General features: G+C 41.9%; 1 protein-coding gene across 1 annotated transcript in view; it reads right to left on the bottom strand.

Annotated features, from left to right (window-relative positions):
• Nucleotides 1-16,138, bottom strand: part of CSF1R (colony stimulating factor 1 receptor) — a 166,697-nt gene extending 150,559 nt beyond the window's left edge. Inside the window, exon 1 of the mRNA XM_085617732.1 lies at nt 15,943-16,138. Coding sequence (XP_085473858.1) covers nt 15,943-15,991 — 49 coding nt within the window. The 5' untranslated portion in view covers nt 15,992-16,138. The remainder of the gene's footprint in view (nt 1-15,942) is intronic.
• Between the last annotated feature and the right edge of the window lie 6,189 nt (nt 16,139-22,327).

The following is a 22,327-nucleotide window of genomic DNA, read 5'->3' as shown; positions in this document are numbered from 1 at the left end:
TATCAACTCTAATAGACATAGAGTGGGTTTAGGTCTGGCTTGAAAGTGCACCTGTCTGCAAGACGTATTGTTGCCAATTCTTTACAGAGTGCGCCTTCATGCCACACAGAAGAGTGTCACACTCTGCCGTCGGCTTTCTGTAGTATTATTCTGCCTTCAATGAAATACTTCCATTGAAAAGCATGAGGGACTATTTTACATATAACAAGTACACTCGTCGCATTGGCAAGGAGAACAATGCAAGCTTTATTGTAATAAACAGCATTTGGGTATCCAACATATTAAACAGCATGTGAGGCTTCCTGTGTTTACACATGTTTACAGAAAAAGCCACACATGAGAGTCTGTAGAGTCAGCCATTCCAGATGGCAAATATTTATTTGCTATCTGCTTATCTGGTAATCAAAAATCATAATCACGTTAAGATACCAGGAGGATGGGACCACCACTGAATCGTTCAGCAAGATGTGCTTTTTGTTTTCAAGGCATCTGCTTGGTTCTCTCCCTAAGGTTAGGGGGGATCCCAAAATCATCACCTCTCTCACTGCTTGCTAAATTTCTAGTTTCACTTTTGTGAAATGACTATATGCATTTTAGCATGTAAAGAGAGATATACTTGTTAATTTACCAAAAGTATATGAGGTTTCAGTGTAACTGGGAGTCCAACGTAACAAAAGTTGCGGAATTCACGGAGTTTGGAATTCCGCGTAGTAGTACTCTGCCAATTACGCCCACACTTACCAGAAACACTGCCAGTCGAAGGTACTCATCAATGCATACAAGGCATTGCACAAGACATGCCCTGAAATACCACAATAACCGTCTCCATTTCCACTGATAGAACCGGAACCTCCGCTTGGCCTTTCGCTCTCGCACACACACCCGCAGGAGCAGGACTGGGGCCGCTCGTTCTCTTACCTGACAGCAAAGACCTGAAACACCCTCCCCCAGGACATCAGAGCAGCCACCACGTTCATGAATTTCCACAGGAGACTGAAGACTTGGCTGTTTGAATAAATCTTTTTCTGCCCGCACTTACTCTGCACCTGGATACCCTCACGGGTGATTAGTTTGCGCTCTCTCCAAATCCGCATTACATTACAGTTTAAAAGAGACGAAAAATGTATTGGAGACTTTTCAACACTAAGACCGTAAAAAAAATGAAAGGTGGATTGTAGTGAAGACTCCCCGGTTGTAATGAATTCCCTCAGGCAGTTCAATGCCAGCACTACAGTGGAAACAGAAGTGTACACCCAAACAGCCAGCCAACAGCAGTAGATGAGACCAGATAGTCCACTGCGCTGAGCCAAGATACGACTGACAAAGTCTTAAGCCAATGGCTAAAAGAGGCTGCTACAATAAAGCCAATAGTTGAAAGGAGCGGACCAAAACTCACTTTATGTCTCCTTGACTCCTGCACTGTCAAAACACAGCGCTAAAATGCAACATGCACCATGAAACAAAGCACCTAAGAGAAAATGAACAATCATCAAAGAAGTGAACAGTAATTCAATGGTGGAAATGAGGCAAGCAATGGAGGCACTCTCATATACGGCCTCCCAAGGACATGTATGTCTAAAATACCGATTTAGACGAGATACTCTTCATTTTGTAGGGCAAAACCCTGCTTTATTTTACGTTTTTCAAAGTAACATTCCTTCACTTCAAAGCAAGTTATTGGGAAATTAAATCCCACTTTTTTTTCTAAATCATCCCTGTATCTGTTTTCAAGATGCTGGCATGTATGTCCAGGCAAACAAACCCATCATTTTCTCCCCACGAAACTGGCTTGTGACAGCCCATAATCCATGGAAAGAACCCTGTCTATGTATTTATATAATTTGGTAAATCGGGAACCTGGCTTTATAGACCTCAGAGAGCTGTACAGATGTGAGAGCTGTACAGATGTGGTACAATACAAGTACAGATGTTATACATCCAGGTATCTACATCAAAGGTACTGCAGTAAGCAGGATTTTGTGGAAGAAGTGAAGCAGTATTATTTGTACAATACAGGTAGAGATCCATTAGAATGCATATCATTATTACTATGAAGTATATCGCAGGGTACAATTTGTGCAGTTCAGTCAAACGCAATAGTCGGGGGTCAACCACCAAAGACCTTAAATTTACATTCAAAATATTTTGGTGTGTTCAGGTGGACTGCATTATATGCGATACGAGAGAATTAGAATTGTCATCTTGTTTCAAGTGGAAGCCATTGCATCTCATTTAGTAAAGGGATGTGACCTGTGTGGTGAGTATCTGGAATTAAGCAACCAGTTGCATGCAAGACAACTTTAGTGGGGCTCGTCTAGATTTAGGGACATCCTTTAATAGGGCAATGACATCATTTATTCTGGTTAGGACCAGACCTTGTATGATTCATTTTGGGTCTTGCTTTGGAATGAACATGTACATAACTCAGTTTCATGTGGGCCGTCCACCAGTACTAGGCTTCAGGGAGCGGGAAGACGAAAATACTGTAAAGACAGGAAGTGCCCTGCCAATTTGTTGTAAACACACTTTAGGAGGCACCCATGCATCCTGCTGGCAGTTAAACATCACTCTTTTGCAGTCATAGTCCATTGGTTTCTCAAGAATTTCTAACCTCTGTTGTGTCCATGCATTGGCTAAAACGTCCAATGGTGCTCTGCTCTCTGTTTCACTCATATTCTTTACCCGACATATCTACAAATGTGGGGGCATGCTCAATATTGTGTTCTTTATCCCATAAGCAGCTTTCAACTCACAGTTCTTGTTCCTTTGCACAGAACCCTTTCACCTTTAAGTACAGGGACTGGCCAGTGAATGATGTGACAACAGGTACTGGATCCAATCAGTCTTCATCAATCAGACTGGCATCTGGGAATCCGAAGCGATGTTGAGTATCAGTCGTTCGACCTCAATGAGACCAGCTCCCAAGGGTTGGGTAGTCTGGCCTCCATGCCCATTGTGCATGCACACTAGTTTTTTCTAGTGCATTACGGAAATAATTAGACAGAGATTCAGGGTCGTCTCAGCACATGAATTGATTGTGCTGGAAGAAATACAAGACACAACCTTCTGTGAGTGTCTGCTCCCAAACAGGCAGCCGTGTTGCACCCCTGCTTCCCTGACTCAACGTAACTTGCTTCGTAAGCTGGTAGAACACGTTCTTGAAATAAAAGTCATGCAGTACATATGCATTTGTGTCGTCCCAAGAGCATCTGCATCAAAGCACAGCTCTAGATACACAAAAGCACGAAATTGAGATTCCTCTTTTTCTCGATGACTAGATTCCAGCAGAAACGCAGGGGAAAAAAATCACATATATGACACAAATATATCTTGTTTTTCAGTGAAGCTGTCCAGCAGTGCAAGACTGGCATGAAAGACACTGTGGTGTGTGCATCATGTTACTGCTGCAGATTTAGGTCTGTAGCAGGATGAAGTGGCAATCCTGAGTGTTCCTAGCTTTGCAGCTCCAACTGTCCTTCCAAACTTCAATATGACAAATTCTGAGACCTGCCTATCCGGCACTTCATCACAATCACCAACCGTAATCTCAAGGTCAGTCCACGAAGGCTGTTGCTGGCCAGCATTCAATAACCCTTTGCCATGGTGCGTAGGTTCATAGTGCAAATGAGCATAAATGGGAAACAATATAAAAACACCTCTTCCACATCTACAATAAATTGTATTACTTCGTATTTAGAGGCTTTCGCTATTAAAGGTTCCCAAAAATGACATCACATTTCTCAGTCACTAAATTTATCAAAAATACATTGCTAGTCTCACTAACCTGTTGGTCACAGTCTTGGCGAGAAATGTATCAACCGAAATTTAAGGGTATGACCATTTACACTAAACTTTCTCTTAATGATAGGCGCTATTAAAGGTTTGTTCAATGATTGAATAAGAATCCAATGATCTTAAATTAGGTTGTATATTTAAAAATCCACTTTTTCATCTTTATATATTTAATTTTGACGTTCCTCATTTAAGCGATTTATGAACACCGAGAGCTTTAATTCAAACCACCCATTCAAAGTCAGGCCGAGCTGACAATTAGCCTATGTTACCAAGCTGCTTTCTTTAATACTGAAAAAAAATGGTTGTATTTATTTTCAATCTACAAATTCTTAAAAGAGGCATTGGACCAAAAGGAGCAACAATAGGTTTCCTGACTTCTACCCCTGGGAGAGTGGGCGCAGGGCTACATGTCAAACGCTCATCCATTTGTTTTCCCACTGCTCAAGCCAAAGAGATGCAGAATTCAATGTTGTATGATGTAGTTCATATGCCAATATGTAGGTTTTGTCAAATGAAATGCATCCTTTAACCAAACATGTATTTGCCGATTCTGATGATAACACAGATTTTTTAGTATCTTATCAAACATGTTCTTTTTGGTCAATGCAGGGTGCAGCGTTAAAGTTTTTTCTCACCAGCCTGTCTCTTTGCCTGAAGTACTCAACTCAGTGCTGGAACAGAGCTGGAACCAACCAGAATCTGATTCTAGCACTTATTTTTATTCCAAACTGGTATCCAGACTGCCCTCAGCAAATCATCCCAACTGTGTCTTTGTGCACTGTGCCAGCCCTCCACCCTCGTCACCCCACCCACCCCCATGGACCACGCCCGGAACTTCGGCATCATACTCGACTCCTCCCTCACCATGACCCGACAGATCAACACCGTTGCCTCCACCTGCTTCAACACCCCCTGCATCCTCCGCAAGACCGTCAAGTGGAATCCCCAAAGCCAGAAAGACCGTCACCCACGGTACTCATAACAAGCAGACTGGACTACGGAAACGCCTTCTATTACGCTGGAATCAAAAAATCCCTGCTACGCAAACTCCAGACCATCCAGAACACTGCAGCCAGACTCGTCCTCAGCATACCACGACATGAGCACATCACCCAACACCTGCGAGACCTCCACTGGCTTCCCGTCGGGAAGAGAGTAGCTTTCAAGCTACTCGCCCACGCCTACAAATCCCTCCATAAAATCGGACCCAAAAACTTCAACAAAAGAGTCTCCTTCCATGTACCAAAAAGGAACCTCCGCTCCGCCGACCTCGCCCTGGCAGAAACCCCACGCATCCGCAGAACCAGAGCGGGTGGAAGAGCCTTCTCCTACATCGCGACCAAAGCCTGGAATGAGCTCCCTGTCAACATCAGACGCTTCCCTACTCTGCACACCTTCAGGAAGAGCCTCAAGGCTTGGTTCTTCGGCTGAACCGGAGCCGCGCCCCCCTACGAGTGCTTCAAGACCATCACGGGTGAGTAGCGTGCTTTAAACCCCCTGATTGTTTGATTGAGCACTGGGACACTGCAATGCTGCCTGCACACATTCAGTGTGTGCGTTGAAGATCAGCAGTGTGTAGCCTGCAGTGGAGACTGGAGGCTCTGTTTTCCCTTGGCAGACCCCCAGGTTGCAAATGCTTCTCTTCACGAACAATCAGTACCTACATCTGTCTGAGTTGTGTTCTGGACAGTAGCAGATGACGGACATTAAAGACATCTAAGGTGGATACTGCTTTATTATGCCTCTTGACTTAGCAGCCCAAACACACATTCTGAGTATCTCTTCATTAGTTGCCTTATAAGTTTTGAATCCTTTCACAAATCATATCCAAATTTGGCCTTCTCTTACATGTCCTCCAAAACATTTGTTTCTTGCAGGCTTAGAGTACATTGGTTAGGGGGAGAGGCAACGTTATTTAAGGTACAAATACTGGCTTTTCCATAGAGTGAGGTGTCACATTATTGACTACGACCGTGCTTCTGGAATGTATATTAGAAATGAAAGCCAGAAGACAGACTTTAACACCCACCAGTTTTGAGCAGACTTCGACCTTGATGTAGTTGTATTGCTTGATTGCTATTTTAGCTCCTCGAGGAGTACTTTCCATGTTTACTTCCTCCTAGAATGTTCCCTCTTTCAACATGGAACATCTATCTAATTCCAGATAACGTGTCACTCTGTGGAAAAATGTAAACATCTCAAATGTAATCTTGATGGCACAATTGCTCTGAATTTCCAGTCCTACCTTCTTCCCTTTTACCTGCCAATCCTAATGTTTCTCAAATAAAGGTTCCACAAAACTATTTAATAGTCCTTTATTCTGAGTGTACCAATAAACCTGATTTGATTGTTAGCAGGACTTACTGTTGAATCGGAATTACAAGATGGAGTACTTCACCTGCAGACTTTTGTAACTGCCGGTGGGTGGAAATACCTCCAGTCGTGGGATTTTGAGGGAATGACATACTGACCAACAACATGCAGGCATCAGTACATAAATACTGATTTGCATACACAACTTACCAATTTCTGTAGTCTGAGTATTTTCGCACCCTGATGTTACCAGTGCCACCCTCCCCAGTCTCGATAACTTTGGGTTGGGGGATACGAGGCAGAACAGCACACAATTTAAAATGGAGCCCTGAGTAAAAGTGGACGTCCAATCACCTTTATTTGTTTAAAGACATAGCAAGAAATTCCAATTACTTGTTATCATTCATCATCGTTGTGATGATATCTCAATGTGATTTTCTAATTCCTCAACTTAACTGCATAGTACCCCATGGTTTCTGTGAACCCCACACATTTCTTCTATAGTTACTTTTGTTATTTACATATGAAGCCGTTATACCTAAAGAACGTTTCTAGCATATGTTGTAAGCTGAAGTCTTTCAGCTCCCTTCTTCCACCTCTTCTGGTTTCATCCAGTGAGTGAAGGCTGCTGCTACCCTAGAATCTCCTCAGCCTACCCCCGGGTCGCCATAAGAAGTGGAGTAGCGGCAGGTGGTATGGTACCACCATCAGACATCTTGCTCTACCTCCTCCAGGTCTGACCAGTGGGAGGAAAAGGGCAGGCGCCACTACTGCATCAATTTATGTTGCCCATGCTTGCCTCCTCTAGGCATGGAGAGACGAGAAGAAGCAGACAAATGTGCCAGCCTTTGACAGTAGCATTATCACTTAGGCAGAGGTATAGCTGACTACAGTGGCTGGTACCAGTCTCCAATTGGCTGATTGATAGAGTTTTAAAAAATGGCTTATTGCACCGGCTTGCAAATCTGACTTCAATTGATTGTACAAATATTCTGAGTACACACGGGGATATAAGTAAATCATAGATTTCCTTGCATACTCTTCTTCAATAGTTAATCCGCTGACCTATCCACAGGGAGAATAACCAACATGATTAAGCACTGCTGACATGCGGTAACAACAGCTCTACCTTTTCGCCTTTTTCATTTCACCTGAATAATATTACTTTCTCTAATTCCTGTAATCCACCATGAATTTCGGAGTGTTTCATACACTTCTCTACCCTGACACCATATTTTCGTCCTACATTTAAAAAAAAAATAGATATATCATACATGGCAACACTTGGGAACAGATAAATGTGAGATTTAGAGAAAACACGGGGGGAGTTTAATTTCTCCATTAACATTATATTGAAGTGAAGGAGGTCTAAAGTAGAATAAAGCAAACAAAGCCATTTCTGCAATAAAACATTCCAGGACTTTGTCGATGGCCCACTGACTCTGCATGGCCAGACCTCTATAGCCTCCCCAACTTCCCCACTCCTTTGTCTGCCATACATACCAATTTTCCCTGACAGAATCTGCTGTTGGAAAAATTTGCTAATCCGGACTCTGTGAATCAGGAGTCAGAATTTACGACTGCAAATTACATTTCCTGAAACCTCAGAGCAGGAGAAGCCAGTATGCAAGTATGTTCCCAAATTTGTTGCAGCTGTTCTGGGTGATATAAACAAGCCTAAGGACCAATGCTTTGCACACAGATGTACAGGGAGGGATACAGCAGCACCGGCACCTGCTACCCCAGAAGAATAATCAAAATATGACTGCGCACACCCTACCTCCTGACCTCCATGCCTACTTGACCATCAACACAAGTGCGAGCGTGCACAGACACACACACACACACACACACACAATCTATATATACTCCCTTGAACCTAATGTGAAAGGCAATCCGTAGGTAATTGACGGCAGCAAAAATGAGCAACATGTGTCATTTAACTGTACAGTTTTTGTTAATGTATATGTGAGATTACAGCTCAACATTGAGACTGAAAGTCAGCCTTATAGGTTACCACATTCATCAATAAGTACATCCAAATGTATTTAGAAATAAGCAGTTTACTCTGCTCAACAAGGAAAATAAATCACCATCTTCTGTACAATAGGTTTACAGAACAAAAATGTCCTAGCATGGGGAAGTTTAAACTCTAGTGCTCCTCACATAGGAATCCCCGCCATAAAAGATGCGCCAGAGACAGGAACAGATTAATGTTGTTTGCACTCCTTGTTTGCCATTAGATGTCTTCGTTGTCACCCAGTATCCCACCTATTTTTGCATTTTCTTCTTGTAATTTGGTCCCATGTGTTGGACGAACCTTACCATGTCTTTTGTACGTCCCACAGCTGTTTTGAAAACATGGACCACTGCTCCACCCCTTCCTGTTTCTTTAGTGCACTGCACGCCACCTCCTACTAGCGTTATTTGTGACGCTTTGAATTGCACGTGGCATTAGGCTGTAATATTGTTTTGTATTAAATGTACAGTGATGAATACATATGAAGTTTACCAGCATAAGATTAGTTATTTACGAACGGCAGCCTCTTCAACTGTAGAGGAATTGTGGTTCTATAAAAGAGAAACATTCAATTTCCAGCTAGTTTATTGCAGTGGAATGATGTCACTGCAGATCTAGTTACAATAATAACTACAATTGTGCCTCACGAAACGTTTGTTACCGATTTTAAAGCTCTCTAAATTCTGACACGTTTGCTGAAGGTCACTTATTTTTCTTCAAGTAAAAGAGATCTGTAAAGTTTACTATGATTACTCCTATATGCTAAGATCTTCATCAGTGCTGTACCAACTTGTAAATGCCAATAAAGGAATAATAATTTAAAATAAATAAGAGAGAATCTGTCAGATCTTCCACGCTGGGTGCAGGCATCAGTCCTGGATCTGACTGGTCTTCTGGGCATACCAGGGAAGAATTAAAAACTCCACCGGCACTTGTAAATCCTACCCTGCCTCCTCAACCGGTAAACACGCACCATTGCTAGTGCTTCGACCAGATGACAGTTCAAGAAGGCACAAGTGGGAAATAACATTACCCCATGGTGAGGTATTCACCTTGTGTGGTAAATTTCTCCTATTCTGAATTCTCAACTTGAAAATGAGGCATAACCTGTGGATCAGTTTTTAGCACAAGGAATTCTGCATGTTTTGCCTTTTTACTCGGTCTTTTCCACACAACTCATAATTCCAATCCCAGTGCAAACAGTTGTTGCATCGAATTTTAGTTCATCGCTGGTAACGAGTGCCTTTATCTCCTAATTCCATAATTGGCTTACTAACAAGCATACATCTTTCTCATCCAACAGTGACTGAACAGCATTAAAAAGTTCCTTAAACAAGGTTATGGAGCAGGCCCTCGTAAAACTGGTAATAGGCACTCCTAGAAAAAGGCAATACTGATTCTAATCTAGCTGAGAAGTAAACACCCAATTCTGGACTCCCCCAAGTAAATAAAGATTACTTTTAGGTGTGTTGTCAATCAACTAATTGAAAACACCATGGAGTATCGCCTGTAGAGCAACTTTCAATTGGGCTTCTGTTGCGGCTACAGCAGCAATACCAGTCTGCAAATGATTATTGATGACAACTTCACGATATTTGATGTTGGTCACTTGTGCCTAATTAGTCCTACCGAATCGATCATCAGCTTTTGGTACAATAAACCATTTCTCTTAATATTCTTAACAATAGAATGGACATTTTCACTCTCTTCTTCAAGTCCTACCTAGCAGATTCCAACCAGTTAAGACCAAAACTGTCTATGAACCCTCTCCAGACCCATGTGGTGTCTCTCATGGACATTTACTGACACCTTTAGTTTCTAACTTCTGTATTAAACATCTCTTTTGTAAGAAAACATTTTTATTGATTTTAATTTGGGATGAGCCAAAGATACAACATAATTTCTATGTAAGCTTCGATAAATATCAACGGTTCCAATTGACTTTGCAGGTCTTGCATTGTTTTCATGAAGTGTGTTGTCTTAATCAAAACTCAATAAGTATGCAGTATAAAACAAGAGGAAAACAAAATTGAACCAAATCAAACATGGGTTCAGGGTCCTGTGATTCAGTCACTCTTGAAAGTGCCTTTCCCTGACTGTTGCATCAATCCACTGATAATCAAAGTGGGGTTCTCTCCCAGCTACGTCACCTATCACATCTTCTTGGCTAGGTTCTGTCAATTTTGCACTTATTGACAACTGCTTCCCTGACTGCCAAGTCAATGTGGCGTTGTTTCTACTATGTAAATGTAAATGTTGTAGACTTGTAAAGCGCACAGCTGCCCCAGCAACGGGGCGTCCCGGCGCTGTAGACCGCTGGGGAACCCGTCCTGGCTATCCCTGTGAGATGGTCCCTTTCTGGGTATCTCTAAGGTGAAACCAGGCATCCCCGGCGTCTGTGGGGGGCCGTTGTAGAGATGAGGCAAGCTTAATGCCAAGAGTTGCCGAGTGTGTTCCTGGTTAGAGTAGGTACCGAGGCGAGAATTATCGAGTCCGTTTTGACCCTGGTCCACGACCCTGCCGCATCGGGAATTGAACCCTGGTCCCTGGCCGATTCTCTGCTTACGGGTCTGCCGCCTCTAACTAGTGAGCCACACCTCTCCACTATCCTTTCTGCAGTTTTCAAAATGTAATAGCAATGCACCCCCTACCTTGTTATTCGCTGCTCCCATGAAGTTCTTGTTTATCTGCATATCATGTGGCAGTTTTTAATCCTACACGTTTAGCCCCCCTTACTACCAGAGCATTCAACGTTATGAGCCCTATAAGACTTCCAGTTCACTAATAAACATCTTAGCTAAATACTGACCGTATCGGAGAACTCCTTCCAGCAGGATGTTAACCTCCACCTAACGATTCAAAGTTTACGACAATCTTTTCACTGTCCATATGTCTAACCAAGATACAGGTGCAGATGGCATAGCTAGAACTAAAGGTCAATGTAACTATAATGGATTTGTCCTTCTCGCAGCTAAACCAAAATGACAAGATTCCCTCTGTCTGGCTCGAGAGACTTTAATCCCTGAATCTGACCCAAAAGGACGTTGTCACTGCTGTATAGGAAAGTTTTGTCTTCAATTCTGGGCTTCATTTTGACTCCCATACCAAAACCATGCCCATGATTGCATGGTTTTAACTTAAACTGAGATAAAACATGAAGTCTTTATGAAAATATTGGGCATAGTTTACTATGGACATGCTCTGCTTACAAGTTTCCATAAATTACCTCTTGTCCCTCAAACTGGTGATCTCCACTCTGTTGCTTGACTTGCCTCTAATATCAAGAAATTCGACTGCCTAACTCATGTACACTGCCCTCAAATGGTTATGCCTGGAATCAACATGCAAAGACACGTCCGCTTGTATCACCCATAAAGGTCTCCACATAACCAATCTTAAATCCTGGTACAACTAAAGATCCCTGGTGGCTTGTTGAATTTGAGCCCAGAGCTCTTCTGTGCACTGAAACGTCCTATTTTAGAAATATGAATACATTGAAATGATCTTTCTCTGGCTCCACTGAATATTTGGAATGCTCCCGTGACACGCATCAAGCTTGCTGCTTCTCTTACTCTGCTCAAAAAGTATGTCAAGGCTAATTTTTGAAGTAACCTCAGCCACTCAGTCCTTGAAACGTCTTATTGTGGTTCATGTATGCCCTCTGTGGTCTTATGTAGTAAGCAAACTAAACAACTCTGCTACAGGAGGAGTGCATGTTTCAATCAAACACTTAACCATATCCCACAGGCCAAAGTTCAAACATTCCATTTACATTAGGACAGTCACAACGTAGAACAGGTACAGTACAATCTTATTTTCATACAAACTACAGGTATGGCACATCAATAGTACTATAAGTTCACCTCACACATAAGGGACAGGTGCATATGCTAAAGAACTAAAAGCTACTGTTATACACAAATAGTGTAAGCTTCCTGCCCACACAGAGGTAAAAACAAGAAAGGTTTCGCTCATATACAGAACAAGCACAGACTGGCCAGATTCAATGCCATCTTTTCCTTTTTGTTTTTTTTATATAGCGCAAACTCAACCTGAAGGTATCAGAGCACTTTACATGAGCACCAGTTGCGTTACAGACGGACACGTTCATTTTTGTTAGGCACAGGGAGATTAAGTGATTTGCCCAGAATCACAGGATGTTGAGCATCTCTGCAGAGACTCGAACCCGGTTCCTCAGCTTCAAGGTCGACCGCACTAGCCATTAGGCCACATCTTCTCTCACCCAGTGTAGTGTTGTGAGACTATGGGTGCTAGCATCCTTGGGGTTCTAGGTGGACTCTATAGAGTAAGTACGCAACTTACTGGAAAGTGTTACGGTGTGGTTATTAATGGTTATGACGTAAACAGAGAACAGAATGTGATTGCATGCTGAGGAATAAAGATGTACAATTCAGAGTACCATGAGTGGCGTATTTATTTGCATGCTCCCGGACTGGGGAGGACGCTAATCACAGAACAAAGACAGAATGAGTACACGCACCTGCTTCATACTGTAGGAGTTACATCAATGCATGTATCCCTCCATGATTGAACTGGGGAAGAAAATAGTCTCAGTGCCCCCGCCCTCCCATTAGCGAATAAGATAGATAAAAAGTGGTGCACATTTGCAAATCAGGACAGTTTTGAACTTGTAAAGGCACACTCTATAGGTGGTTTGTAAAGCATGGGAGGCTGAAAAATTTCTGCTTGCTGCAGTCCATGTTTGTGGTAATATTAGGGAAATCATCAATAAAAACCGGAGCAGATACAAAAGGACGATGCAGTCACAGAGGGAGCACACAATACCAATCTTTACTGCACAGTTGGGCTAGGCCTGTGAACTTTAAAAGGTTAAAGCCATGCTGAAACTAACCTGAGCCTACTAGGCATTTTTCTTTATCCATCACTATCTCTCAAGTAGGGGCTGGGCTGGCTGGGCAGCCTGGGCTGCCTTCGAAATAAAGAACGCAAGTTAACAAACTGGTTATTGTAAAACTATAGACATGTCTGTGACTGTTCTGAAAGCTTAACAAGTGGGGCTCTTGAAAGGTGGGGGCCGTGGGCCACAGCCCTCTTAGCCAATGCCTTAAAACGATTCTGGCTCACACACTGACCTTTCAGGCAGACTGACAGGAAGGTTCAATGAAGGTTTATCTCAAACACTGAACTGATGCCGCACTGGCAACATTAGGGTAAATGTCAGTGACAGAGAGTAGCAATGCACAGAGAAACTGAAGTACAAGCTTCCTTGACACAAGGAACAGGAATAGCACGTTCAGCAACAGTGGGAGCTTCCCTTCTAAAAACAAATGTGCACGTTGCCTTCACAGAAAAACATACTACAAGACAGAAGTGCATGTTCCCTTCACGCAGAGACGTTTTAAGACATGGGCAAAGTGGGAAATTGCCCACAGCCTGCATCTTCCAATGGACCCTCTGGGAAACTGTACTTTCCCTTTTTTCCCTTTTTTCTCTAACTTTATTCCTCTTCCTATTCTTTTCCTATCACTACCTCAGACTGTATCTCTCTATCCAGTGTCATTTTAAGGATTTTTGTGCTATGGGCAACACGTATTTTAACTGTTTTGTGTGACTCTCTTGCTGAACGATTAGCATATGATTAAGCACTGTTTGCCATCATGCAGGCTTGATTTTAGGACAAGTATCTCCAACCAATCGATCACAAGCTACCAGTAGCTCTAGACACCTTTAGAGTAGCTTGCAGCCTTGAGTTGATTTTTAAATAAGCAAAGGGTCACATTTTTCTTTTAAAGTTAATGGGGTGTTTGTGTTTATTTTACATTATCATTATCAGGTCTGCAGATAGCAGGGTCTGATAATGAGCTGTGCTCAGTCAGATGTACAACCCAGGCTTGTAGCACAGAGGTGACGAACAAACCACTGAGGTATTTAACTCTTAAATAAAAGTCAATTTCAAATCAATATTGGAGCGTGAGAACAACTTATGTTTCTGAATGATTCTAAATAAGAGAAAATTAAAATGAAATGTTAGCTTAATGATTAAGTAAACATTTCATTTTGATTAACTGCCATTTCAGTGTCACACTTACAAACAGCAGGCCTCTTGCTCCCAGTGGCCAGTAGACACTGTACCATATTTATAACTTAAAAATACAGTCATTTTTTTTAAATTGGAGAAATATAAAGTGAAGAAAAATATTTCTGTGAAACACTACATCTTAATGTCTTTCTCCACTTTCAATTATGTCTTAATGTTTTATGAAGTATGTGTTTTACTTTAAATTCCTCTTATTTTAACAAATGGCTGTATTTTTCTGTTATAAATATGGCATGATTTCTACAGGCCACTGGGAGCAAGATACTTGCTGTTTGTAAATATGACACTTTCAAATGGGAAAATAATTAAATGATTGCGTTTTATGGAATCCATATAAACAGAAAGCTAACTCTTCATTTTAATTTTCTCCCATTTCAAAGTGTCACATTTACACCGGGCAGGCATTTTGCTCACAGTGGCTGGTTGACAGTGCCATATATAAAACTGAAAAATACAGACATTATTTTAAGTGGGATAAATTTAAGGTGCAGAAAAATGTTCCATATTATGAACATTTGTGCAAAACATTCTCTGCACTTAAAATTTCTCCCATTTAAAAAACAGTAGTATCTTTGTGTTATACATTTAACGATGCCAAAAATGGAGAAAGGTATGTCCTGTGCCACAAGTACATATGACACAGGCTGTCAGTCACCCAAACAAATATAACCCATTCATACACACACGTTCATACTCACGCTGTCACTGACACACGACAGCCCTGTCATAGTGACCCCATTCAAAGCATTTTATTCACACCACTGTGCCTGGCTCTATGGACAAGAGGCTTAAAGTCAATGAAGCTGGGTGTGGGGGTGTTTGGTAATAATGCGCGAGTTGCTTAGCCTTCAGTACCTAACAATGATTTTCACTGATCAGAAGTAGCTCTCACTACAGAAAAGATTGGAGACCCCTGATTTAGGAGAAAATGTCTAATAAAATTCAAATCTGTCCCTGAGAAGGTCCATCAAAATATGCATTACCCATGGCCCCCCAAATCCTCAAGATGTACTGCCTTCATGCAAACAGAGACTACAGCGCTGGCACACAGCAACAGTGTGTGTTTGCTCACACGAAAGAACAGGTGCAGCACTGCCTCTTCAGTCAGTGACTTGTTATTAGGGGCTGTTTTGACGTCTGAAGAAAAGCAGCATGCAGATTTTAAAGAGTTGGGGGCATATTATCAAGAAACAGCGTTAAAATTATCGACGCTTTAGCAGCAGAAAACTGCCACTAAAGCGGCGATAATGGGCTTGACGATAATGGGCTTGATAATATGCCCTTGAGAATTCCCATAGAAGCCCATGTTCGGGTGTCAACATGGGCTTCTCTTGGAATTCTCTGCGGCATATTATCAAGCCCATTATCGCCGCTTTAGCGGCGGTTTTCTGCTGCTAAAGCAGCGATAATTTTAATGCCGTGCTTGATAATATGCCCCTTGGTCTGTGCACTTTTGTGGGGCACTAATAACGGCAGTCGACACCAGTTCAGGCGTCAGATAAGAAACAAAAATTTTAGCGGGTTTTACAAATCCCACACTGCGAAGTTAACTGGCTCCAGCCCCTTGAACAAGATGGAGGGGGTTGGAATTTGTTATCACCCAACCCAACGTAACTCAATAACACTCATTTATCGAGCAAGAAACAATGAATGAAAGTTAATTTGTCTCGATCCCGAAATAACCTAAACGTTTCCTCAGCGGCCATACCACTCACGCGGCGGCCCTCTCACGTACCTTGGCGGGCGCAGACTGCGACTATCAGTGCCAGGCACACCGGGCTCATGATGCCCCTCGAGCGCAGCCGGGGAGTCTTGTGGACGCTGCGCGTGACGGTGCTCTCGTGCAGACGGCGCAGCAGGCCGTGGCAACGAGTAACCAGAATGCCCTGCTCGACCAGCGCGGGATCTCCTGTCGGCGTGAGTAGGAAAGTCGTCTGAAGCGTACACGCGCCGGGTCATCACTTCACCCGGTGGAAACTTCTCCTTTTTGGAGCCGACCGCAGATTGGGACATCTCTGAAAATATCAGGAGAAGGAAAGCCTGAAGAGGTGACAAGTGGGTGTTGCAATGGGTTTTATGCCGAACAGCAGAAGCCCCCAGTCGAAGCGGACCCCAGTTGTGTTTAACCCCGGTATCCTTTCCTCAAGACCTGAAGAAACATTTTGTTTTAAAGTATTAAAGTTAATGTTGGCTCATTTATACTTTGTATAATATACCATGGGGGAGCCAACTAGAGTGAGAGGGCAACCTTGACATGTCTAAAAAGAAACCGCTACTTAGTTTCCAATTCAGTGTTTGTGTTTTTCTAGACGTTACAGCAGTGGCGTAGCTACCCCGGCAAAGGCATTTAGATAAGGCTCGGCTTGCTTTCGTGGACGTTGGGGGACGGGCAGAGAAGGAATAGGACTCGGGCAATGTCCTCTTCTTTTTTGTGCTGGCAGGTGTCCCCCTTCTATCCTATTATTCCCTCTCTTTCTGTCTTGCTCCTCACTTACTGAAAACCGTAACTTGAAGAAACGGTTCACAATCTCTCTTTCCTTCTTTCATTTAGTTGCTTTCCTCTGAAATGGATCCAAAAAAGAAAAACTCTCTTGCGGGAAATGCCCTTTTTCTGACATTTTTCTATTCCAAAATGCAGCGGGATGGAGAGAAATAGGTGGTTTTAAATATGAAAAATAAATACATAACTAAATAAAGGAAGACAGAGTGGTTACCAGCAAAGTGGTCAGATTGGTTTTATTCACATCCAAATACATCAGCCTCACTTTGCAGAGTTTGCCAGTGTAGCGCTACTTTTGTTTTCTAGTCTTTCTTTGAACAGCATTGTTGTCCCCAGGTGGGAAAGTGTATCATTCCTGGAGGGACTGCAATAACTGGTAGATGGGTGGATTGGAAAACAAAATGTGTACCATGGCTCTGTGTTTATGGATGTGGTCTTTTTAAACCATACTGCTGACGTTTTGTAAGGATATAAGCAATGGGCATTGAAACGGTTCCCTTCAGGGCCCTTTAGTCATGTCCTTAACTTTTCAGGTAAAACCACTCGGTGATTTCTGAATAGTGAGTGAGAGATCGTTAAGGTAACCATGTTGTTTCTGCTTACATTTCACATGCTTTACTTAATCTTGCATTCCCTATGAGTGTTTGCTTTTACTTATTTTTTTTTAGGCAGCATATTACTCTTATCAAGTTCATAATTTGAATTGAGCCACATCCAAGTGTTTATAGCGGGCACAATTAGGTTGTAGCTGAAGGCAGTGCGAGTTTCTCTCAGTGGGGCAGTATGGTGTTCAGTGGGAGAGAGGTTGTGGCACTAAGGCCAGAGCTGTCGAATTTGGAACTGGGGAACTGGGTTCAGCCTTCATGACCAGTCCACCAGACCACTCCACTGAGGGAGCATATTCCCATGCTAGACCTTAGAAGGCCCCACTAGACCTTAGAAGGCTTGATGTCTTAGCACAAGCAGGTGTACCCTAGTGGTGTCAATTGTGAGTTAACCTTGAAGGCCTGCCCACCACAATCCATACTAAAGTTCATCTCCAGTCTTGCGGGCAGGCCTACGAAGCAGCACACCCTAGAGCAACAGTGATCCAGTCACTGAGGTCACATGAACCTTGAGCAGGTTAAGGCAGTGCAAACAGTGTGACCGCACTGGGTACCTATTTCGGGTGGGTGCGTAGTGTTTGCAAGTATATTATGGTTTAAAAACACTTGCTGCCTCCTTCCTGCCCCCCAGCAATTTTCAGAAACAATAAAAATGTCATGATAACTTCGGTGATTAATGTTCTTCCTAGAGAGAGATCCGAGTTTTGTCTAGTGGAAGGGTTGACTCCTGGAAAGGTAGCACAGAGGGTTAACGTGCCTGCTGCAAAGAACATGTACCATGAAGATTACAAAGTGCACTGCTTTAATGGGGGGACCATGATGAATGGTCATTTAATGTCAGCTGTAGATGATGGATCCCTGAACAGTGTCATGTATGTGCATCAACAAAAGAATGAGGCCAAGGTTAACAACTATTGGAGTAAGGAAGCAGCAAAGACTTTTGAGGTCAAGAGACAGGTGTTGTATGAATACAGGGAGGCTAGTGGGAGGTGTCTAGCCCAGAGAATGAGGAACAGGGAAACTGCTCAGCGAATTAAAAGTATGAAAAATGACGCTGGGCATTATGAAGAAACCGAGAGTGGTATTTTAGAAGTCTTTAGAGGATTCTATGCTAGCTTATATGCTGCAGAAGAATATGATAGTAATAGTGCTTTGTCCTTTCTCGGACAAAACCTTGGGCCGAAACTGGATCAAGGACTGGCAGATATACTGGAGACCCCCATAGAGATGTTTGAACTAGAAGCGGCTCTTAAAGCATTGCCAGTGGGCAAGGCTTCGGGTCCTGATAAACTTCCGCTTGAAGTATATAAATCTTTTTTCCAAGTTTTAAAACAGGATATGTTAGTTACATTCCGAAAGGCTCAGCAAGGGGAGTATCCTATAACATGGGGGGAGGCGAGTATAGCAGTGTTTAGGAAAAAGGAAAAACCGGCAGACTTACCAGGCTCATACCGACCAATTTCATTGTTAAATACAGACGGGAAACTATATTCTAAGATCTTAGCTACCAGATTATCAGAAGTGATCACCCCTCTGGTTTCTATTTATCAGCACGGGTTTATCCCAAAGCGTGGTACAACCGATCATGTTAATCAGGTGATCACTATAATTGATTATGCAAAGGTGTCGGGGGACCCACTTAGTCTTATATTATTGGACGCAGAGAAGGCCTTCGACCAAGTATCGTGGGCCTTCTTATGGGACTTGCTGAAATTACAGGGATTCGGGCCAAACTTTATTAAATCAATACAGGTACTTTATCAACAACCTAGTGCACGGATTAATGTAATGGGTCATCAATCCGCTCCGGTATTAATACAACGAGGAACTAGGCAGGGATGTCCATGCTCTCCACTACTGTTTGCTTTGTATATAGATCCTTTTTTAAGAATGATTGAGCTGAGCAGTAGGGTACCTCCAGTTAGGATACAAACACAGCAGTACCGTGTATTGGCGTATGCTGATGATGTCGCTGTGCTCTCACCAAGACCGTCTATGGCTATGAATGAAATCGAAAAGCTTGCAAAGAGATATGGATCGGTATCGGGATATAAATTAAATGCTGCCAAGACTCAAATACTGTGTATAAATATCAAGTCTTTTGCTGATCCACGAGTCTTAGAAGAGGTTTCTTATTTGGGAGTACAGATTTGTGCTGGGGCTTTGGCTACGGTTGAGGCCAACTGGCAGAAGCTGACGCAGGGGGTTCGTAAACAATTGGACCAGTTTGAATGTTTACATTTGACTCTTGTCGGCAGATGTAATATTTTGAAAATGATGGTATTACCTAAGGTGTTGTATCTTTATAGATGTCTACCATTAGAGATTAGTTCTGTACGTATTTCACAATTGCAAGCAATATGTATGAGATTTATGTGGTCTCAGGGGAAAGAGCGACGGGCTAAGAAATATATGATGCTGCCTAGAGCAGTGGGTGGTTGGGCAGTCCCTGATTTCCTTTTGTATTATTATGTTTGTATGTTGCAGCGAATGAATATTTTATTAATTGGCCAGGGACCGGTGGAGTATGCACTACAACCTTCTATATACTCTTTGCTTCTAGGGACTGATGCTAAGAACTGTCTTTTTATTAACATAGACTTGGACTACTACAAACGTACAAGGTTTAAGGTGATAGCTGCCGCATATAAGGTTTGGAAAGCAATAAGGAAGCTATATAATATTCAAAATGTGTCTTTCTATACCCCTTTAATTGCATCGGTATTGCATCCCAATATATGTTGGGATTATATAGTAGTTAACTGGCGTTTAAGAGGCTTAACAAAAGTGGGGGATGTTTATACACCAGATGGGCTAAAATCTTTCTCCCAATTGAAGAAACAATACCTGTTACCCACTGCGCATTTTTTTAAGTATTTACAGTTGCGTGAGTATCTTGCTAAATTGAAAACTGTGATTGTGTCTAACCCCCTTATTGAGGCAAATAAAAAGTGTTCCCGTATAGGAGTATTATATAATATAATTATCGAGACAATGCCTAACGACCTGGAAACTCATCGTATGAGGTGGGAAGAAAGACTGGAGTGCTCTGAAATACCGTTGGAACTATCGATTGAACTGGCGTGCCGTCTATTTATGTCGGCTAATCTTAAGGCACAACACTATAAGACTCTGTTCTATCTTTATCGAACGCCCGATAAAATCGCAAAGTGGGGAGGAGATCCTGATGGAAAGTGTTTTAGGTGTAATACTTTACACGCTGATGTAGTACATATCTTTGCCACTTGTGTTAAATTATCGGAATTGCTCAGACATATAAATGGGTTCTTATCCGAGATTCTAGGTGTCACTATACAAGTGTCAATCAGTGAGATCTTACTGGGTATAGATGTAGATGGAGTACGTACAGACTCTGGTAAGGAAGTCAGGTACCTGATATTTATGGCAGCCGCAGTGTTAAGGATCTGTATTGCCTCAGTGTGGTTACAAAGTGAAGCCCCCCCATTTGAGATGTGGAGAACTCGCTTCTTGTTTACGTATAAAATTGAATATAACCTATATAGTGTTAAGGGGAAGCGGAAAATGGCTTTGGGACAGTTAATTTGGGGTGCTGTATGTACATATATGGACAAGTAGGATGGTCTTGAGTTATTTGGTGTCTTTTATTAACTAACTGTTTTCTTTTTCTCTGCAATGGACGATATAATGGAATTACTTCCTTTTCTTTTGGATATTAGATATATCAGCCGTCTCACAACTGTAATCTGCCGAATATTATTGTAATTCAAATTTACTGAATTGAACCTGCATTGTATAACTAATGGAATGTTGGGTTATGTTTTCTTTTTCTTCTTTTTTTTTTTTCCCTTTTGTACCCGTGATCTCTATCTAATAAAGAAATTAAAAAAAAAAAAAAAAAAGAATGAGGTAGTAATGTATCTGAGGGTGCACATCAAGACAATTATTAGAATCAAATTGGGTGTACAGTAATAGTTGTCAGAAAAAACAATAAAATCGATAACAGGATAAGTTTATGGTGCCACTCGGGATATTTTAAGCACCCTACTACCTAGGTGCTAAAATACACGGATCATGCAAGCAATCCCCGTGATGAACAAGTTTTTTACACAAGGATATCCCGGCACTCAAAAGTCACGTATGTTATTCTTATCGGTTATTAGCCAAAGAAACGGAGAACAGAATATTAATAATGAGAAACTGGCTACGGAACAGATTAGGTCCTCACAGAGATGTATGACAAAGAATAATTTAATTCAAAATTTTACAAAAAAGGAAAGTCATAATCATAAACACAGATCAGAACTCCCTAGTACATTTAGTTCTAGTTGTTAGTTCGTGGATAGGAGACATATATTCTCCAAATCTTGATCCAAATGGATGACAGCCGACACGTGTTTCGTCACATATAGTGACTTCCTCAGGGCTGCAGAGAGAATGTCAAGATCTTAGTTTGACTGGACAAGATAGATGTTTCAATTTACACATTCGTCATTTAGTTCTTTCTGTTCTTTACAAGATTTGTTGTGATAAAAAATAGAGAATAAAAATTCACAAGATATAGAATGGGAAAAAGAGAAAAAAAGAAGAACTGAATGTGAGCAAAAAGAAATGCTAACAAAGAGCAGAGGGAAAAAGTGATATCTATTAATCCAAATAAAAAACGGAGTAGTAGAAAGAGAAATATTATTTGTCCCAACACCATGCCAAGCGTGCGGAGGGTAGGTCATTGATCTAGAATTATTTGCAATAAAGTCCGAATATCCAAGGTGAGATATAAGTACTGACCTTTGGTTATGAGTCTGGAAAACAATTTAAATGGCACACATGCAATTATGCTTCTGCCAACCGAAATATTGATTGTAGGATATTTCAAAAACGCGCTCAGAGGTGCGAAAAAAATCTGTAAAGAAGATCTGAGAGAGAGCAGAAGATTGGAAATAGACAATGGACAGAAACACACTCTTATTATTAAAATGTAAATAGAGTCAAAAAGTAATTTAAACAAATTGAAAAAATGGGTGAGTACCCGTGAT

The sequence above is a fragment of the Triturus cristatus genome, chromosome 7 (assembly GCF_964204655.1).
Source record: "Triturus cristatus chromosome 7, aTriCri1.1, whole genome shotgun sequence".
Taxonomy (NCBI): domain Eukaryota; kingdom Metazoa; phylum Chordata; class Amphibia; order Caudata; family Salamandridae; genus Triturus; species Triturus cristatus.
The sequence above is the reverse complement of the archived record's forward strand: the minus strand, read 5'-3'. Positions and strand labels throughout refer to the sequence as shown.